The sequence below is a fragment of the Zingiber officinale genome, chromosome 11B (assembly GCF_018446385.1).
Source record: "Zingiber officinale cultivar Zhangliang chromosome 11B, Zo_v1.1, whole genome shotgun sequence".
Lineage (NCBI taxonomy): Eukaryota > Viridiplantae > Streptophyta > Magnoliopsida > Zingiberales > Zingiberaceae > Zingiber > Zingiber officinale.
The window spans coordinates 82,696,478-82,702,042 of record NC_056007.1 but is presented as its reverse complement, the minus strand read 5'-3'; the positions used below and the strand labels follow the sequence as shown (position 1 = coordinate 82,702,042).

The window sequence follows — 5,565 nt, the reverse complement described above, 5'->3', positions numbered from 1 at the left end:
AAAAAATGTTGTTGTTAACCTCGGAATGAAGAAAAATCCTAAGCTTTCCAAGGTAATTGGATTCCTCCTTTTGCTGACATTTTAGTGATGTAGCAGGGCATAGTTCATTCTTTCATTGATAACCTTGAATGGATAACTAAGATTATCAAATATAACCCTCAACTAAATATACCCTAAATGTAACACACCCTAAATATATTGGATTTTATTCCCACACGCCCAACTAACTTAATATCCTGAATCCCTCCCTGCCCACCCAACCGGTTTAGGGTTTTAACATGAACCAATCTAGAAACTAATCAAAAATTGATTAACCAGGCTAGGTAACGTCGAGCTTGGGGTGACCGGCCCGGTCCTACGGAAGTTTTCCACCGACAACTAGGATAAATCGGGAAGCACTCGCAGCGGCCAGCCAAGGAGCCCAGCATCCTTTAGTTGCGTGTCTCATTTGGAGGAAAAATTCTTACAAATTCATCATAACTGGAGCTCGAACCGTGAATATTTAGGTGATAATCTAGATATCCTATCGCTGCACCATAACCCCGAGGAAAAGGATACTTTTGATAAAAAAAAATCCAAATAGGGCTGAGAACTTCCTCTTGACTTTTCCCCTTGAGGATTCAGTAAAAACAGATGCTCTTTCAACTTTTGCTTTTTTTTTTTTTTTTTTTGATGGATTTAAGTTCGAAAGGAAGAGATTATTTGATTAATAGCTATTAATAAAAAAGAATTAAGCAATCTTTGATAGAGCTAGAACTATGTACACCAAAGTTAGCAATAGCAAATACAAATAAGGAAACAGAGTCTAGACGAGAGTGGAGCAAGTGGAGGTGGCGGGGTCAAACAGAGCAGGAAGCAGGAATTTCCTACCGTTGACCCCATTCGCGTTATAGCTGGCCCCGGTCGACGGGTCAGCCCTCAAGTCGCCGGCGTATCCAGGGTAGGATCCCTTCGCGTACACCCCAGGGCACGCCGTGGCCGCCTCCAGCGGCGCCGACTTCGGCCCCTGGTAGAAGCCGTCTCCGAATGGGTTGGTGACTGCTCCGGCTACCATGTTTGCCAGGTTGATCACCATCCCATCGGCCCCAACGTCGCCGTTGGGCGCCACCAGTGGCGGCGTCTGCGGGCCGTACAGTGGCTGGTGGAAGGGCCAAGCGCACTGCCCCGGGCACTGCTTCGCCGCGTTCCCCACCCAGATGTAGGCCGTGCCGGACTTCAGGTTCGACCCGTGTGAACCACACCGGTTCATGCAGAAGCCCTCGACCGCCACGTCTTCCGCCGTGAAAACCAACGCGATGCCGCCCTTCTTGGGACCGGCCTTCGCCGCCAGCTCCGTCACCTGAGACATCTTGAGCGACTTGCCCAGCGAGCACCCCTCGTCCGACACTTGGCCGGCCACCACGATGCTGGTCTTCTTCTTGTTCCGGGCTTTGGACAGGTAGAGTTGGTCGATGGTACTCCACCATTGGGCTACGGAAGGAGCTACCAGTTGTGGCTGGGAGTTGGGCGTGAGGGAGAGGAGGAAATCGGAGATGATGGCCTTCTGCGAATGGGTAAAACCCCCGTACCACATGATAGAAATAGGGATGTCTCCATGGAGCACTGCTCCATTGTGGTACGTGAGGAGCTCCGCTGACTGCTCAACTAAGCTCGTTAGCCTTCTTGCTCCCAGGCTCACTTGAGCTAAGCTCCCAAGAGCAAGCAGTGCAAGGATCGAGGACAAAGAAGCCATTGAAGAGAACAATGCCAAGAGGAAATGACGAAGCTTGAATTGGAGATGGTGGAGTAAAGAAACAGAGGCAGGGGAATATAAATAGGCGGTCCGCTAGGAGAACAAAGAAAAAGGAACCTTCGAATTAGCTTCCTATGGCATGATACAGCGTAATGGCTTAATATGGGGGAATTAATTTCAATTGACAGGTGGAGGAGGAGACAGCCGTAGTTATTTATTAATGAATGATTACAATTGGGTTAGTAGAAGGTCAGATGGATCCTGATGGGTGCTTTATTTATTCGTTGAGATTTGTGTTTTAAGAAACCATTAGCAGTGATCCCTATGCAGATGCATGCATTTTTAAAACGATTAATATAACAAATTTTTTATGTTTTATACAGCTTCAGCTTGTGCAGTGAGAAATGTAGATAACAGAACAATGCATATCAGCTGCTTCAATGGTTTTTGACGAATCTAAAAGCCTTGTGGTATATCGGTTAGCAAGTTTTACAGCTTCTCCTCTTATTCTTTTAGATTTTTTTTTTTTTGAAAAAAAGATTGCACAAGATGTAAATTAAAAGATCTGGACCTTTACCAACTTCAAATACTAATGCAGTAGATAGATCTTGATAGGAGTTTGAGAGACAGCTATGAAAGAATCAATTTAACTTAAATTCTGTGGCATTATTATTGGCCTCCAAGTCAACGTCCAGACGCGTGAACCAAATTGAAAGGTTTTTCTAGTTTGCGAGATGCTTGCACCCTTGAGACATGATGCAGCTTCACGGAAGCTACAAAGCTCTTCGGAGGCGACAGCTTTGCTGTGCAATGGCATCCTCTACGCCATACCACAGCTTTGACAGCAGATTTTAGTGGACACGAGAGATAATTCTCTAGCTGTTCAGAGATGCCACTCTGATAAATGGCAGTTAATTGAGCGATAAGACAAATCTTATAGAGGAGGATCCTCTGTAAACAATCGTATGGATGGATTTTGGCAGTTCAGTTGTTCAGTGTTTAATTAGTGTCAAATACAAATGTGTAATTGGGTTCTCATCGTTGTCTAGTCACTTGTTGGTCCTCCTATGATAATATGATTCACCATTACTCTTATTGATCGTTAGCTTGGAGAAGAGTTAATGTGGCATACTATACTTTAAAGTCCAATTTAAGTAGAAATTCTCGATCGATCCTTATCCAAACCAAGTAGTTGGTAAGATGACCTGCTACGCCTCGAGTTTGGGCGTTAATCTAATTTAAGCGCCGCAGGAAGGTGAGGCGAACCGACCACAACCACTTCACTGTAAATTACGATGCATGGAACAAAGAGGAAGGAGCTGGGGCGGTGCCATGCACTTTGACGTCGGCAATAATGAATTTACCCAATATTTGTCTCAATCTCAACCAAATACGGCTGGCTCCATTTCTCGATATGAGTAGATTTCTTATCTTAGCGGTTCTCTTAATTAGTATCAATTCTATAGATATGAAGGAGGTATATATACAGACTAAATTTTTTATTTAAATATATTAATAATTGATGGAATCTAAGAAAATTAATATTTGATGGGTTCCTTCCAAGGGCACCCTACAGTCTTATATTCTGTTTCATTGCACGCGTCCCCCTCGGTCTGGATTTCTCTGTGCACAAAAGTTAAGATCATATTAAACAGGGATTTAAGGCGTTGTGTTTATGTGAATTCTTTTTGGACTGGAGTGCAGTGAAGCTGCAATGTAACGCACGTTAAGAGCATTGGGAGTTGGAAGAGTGGACCTGCAAGCACGGTCCATGGAATGCAGACAGTGTGCGTTCTAGCTGTCAACTAATCATGATTTTAATGCTTCCTTTAATATAATTCTTGCTCTGTTTTCGTCCTACTAAACATCAAATAATTGATGCACAGGGTACATTTAGGAAATTAAACGAGCTTGAATACTAATTCAAAATGTTGGCTGTCCTCTTCGATCTAATTTGTTTTTTTTTTTTAAATGTCAGCTGTCAAGGGGCGGTCCGCTAAGGGGAGCTCGTAGTAACCTTCCGCTCTCACATGCAAATCTCAGCCGCCCACCGTATAAATCGGCGGCGGTATCTGCGTGATCGGCCTCCCCCATTTTACTTCGATCGACCTCTGGACCACCTCAATATTTTAAAAACGCGGCGAGGTTTGCCAGCAGTTTATAGGTTGGAACAGTGGATGACGATGCATTCGTGTCCCCAGGTGTCGAGCTGAGGTGAAGAATTAGCTTCATGCTTGTTAACCTATAAATACTCCTCCCCTTCGACCTTTCACTCAGCACCAAGACTCAAATATTCGGCTCATCTTTCCTACAATGTCTTCTTTGCGATTTTCGAAAACAAGGCTAGCGTTGCTTGTTCTTGTGATCTGTGTTCAGACGAGTATGGGAGCGAGAGGGCTAACAAGCTTAGTCCAACAGCCGGAGGAGCTTCTCACGTACCACAATGGGGCAGTGCTCCATGGCCACATCCCTGTTTCCATCATGTGGTATGGGGCTTTTGCTCCTTCGGAGAAGGCCATCATCACCGACTTCCTCCACTCCCTCTCGCCCACCTCCCAGACTTTAGTAGCCCCTTCCGTGCCCCAATGGTGGAACACCATCGACCAACTCTACCTGTGCAAAGCCGGGAACAGGGAGAAAACCAGCATCGTCGTCGCCGGCCAAGTCTCGGACGAGGATTGTTCGCTGGGCAAGTCGCTCAAGATGTCTCAGGTGTCGGAGCTCGCGGCTAAGTCCCGCCTCGAGAAGGGCGGCATCGCCGTGGTTTTCACGGGCGAAGACGTGGCCGTCGAGGGCTTCTGCATGAACCGGTGCGGCTCGCACGGGTCGAACCGGAAGTCCGGCACGGCCTACATCTGGGTGGGGAACGCCGCGAAGCAGTGCCCGGGGCAGTGCGCCTGGCCCTTCCACCAGCCCCTTTATGGTCCGCAGACGTCGCCACTGGTAGCGCCTAACGGCGACGTCGGGGCCGATGGCATGATCATCAACTTGGCGAGCATGGTGGCCGGCGCCGTCAGCAACCCATATGGAGACGGATTCTACCAGGGTCCCAAGTCGGCTCCGCTGGAGGCGGCCACGGCGTGCCCCGGGGTGTACGCGAAGGGATCCTATCCCGGCTACGCCGGCGACTTGAGGGTGGACCCGTCGACTGGGGCCAGCTACAACGCGAATGGGGTCGACGGTAGGAAATACCTGCTTCCTGCTCTGTTTGACCCCGCTACCTCCGCTTGCTCCACTCTGGTTTGAACTATATATTTATAGTTTGTAGTTTATGTTGCCTGTAATCGATAGCCTTGTAAAGAAATTTTTTAAATGATAAAAAAAATACCTGATAAATCGCATAATGTTAGCACGTCGGCTGCTTCCATCCTTCTACGTATCCAGAATACTATAGATTTGTTTTTTTTATATATATATTCAAAAAGTTTTAAGCCTTTAAATTGTATGTATTAACATAGCATGAGTGAACGAGTTTGTGCATCGGTAGTTCGGAATGACTCAATTCGTTTACAAAACTACAGTCCAATGAAGAAGAAATTAATTGCTCCTGGAAGTCTGTCTAACTTATCAAGAAGTTTGTATCTGTTGAAGGACAAAGCAATTTAGATAGGTAGATCTTCTGGTCCGTATTTTGTGGACAAAAAGATGTACCATAAAAATTTATTAATTAATTTAAATAAATCTTACTTATTTAGCAGATGAAATTCATATAAATCAATCAATCAATATAATAATTTATTATCTGAACCGTAATTTACGACCTAAAAAATCTGCTCTTAACTTAGATGACATCATGCTACCTGTCAGTGAATTGAATTCAATTGTCCGTTGAA

General features: G+C 45.6%; 2 protein-coding genes across 2 annotated transcripts; one reads left to right on the top strand and one right to left on the bottom strand.

Moving 5' to 3' along the window:
- Positions 1-716: 716 nt before the first annotated feature.
- On the bottom strand, positions 717-1,776 carry LOC122035129 (protein PHOSPHATE-INDUCED 1-like). Its single transcript, XM_042594516.1, has one exon. It carries the CDS (start codon positions 1,730-1,732, stop codon positions 806-808), a length of 927 nt encoding a protein of 308 aa, XP_042450450.1. The 5' UTR covers positions 1,733-1,776; the 3' UTR covers positions 717-805.
- A 2,082-nt stretch (positions 1,777-3,858) lies between these two features.
- Positions 3,859-5,102, top strand: LOC122035128 (protein PHOSPHATE-INDUCED 1-like). Its single transcript, XM_042594515.1, has one exon. The coding sequence runs from the start codon at positions 4,046-4,048 to the stop codon at positions 4,976-4,978; it is 933 nt and encodes a 310-aa protein (XP_042450449.1). The 5' UTR covers positions 3,859-4,045; the 3' UTR covers positions 4,979-5,102.
- The last annotated feature ends 463 nt before the right edge of the window (positions 5,103-5,565 follow it).

Coding starts and splice junctions, on each gene's coding strand:
- LOC122035128 (XM_042594515.1), top strand. CDS start 4,046: ATGTCTTCTTTGCGATTTTCGAAAACAAGGCTAGCGTTGCTTGTTCTT.
- LOC122035129 (XM_042594516.1), bottom strand. CDS start 1,732: ATGGCTTCTTTGTCCTCGATCCTTGCACTGCTTGCTCTTGGGAGCTTA.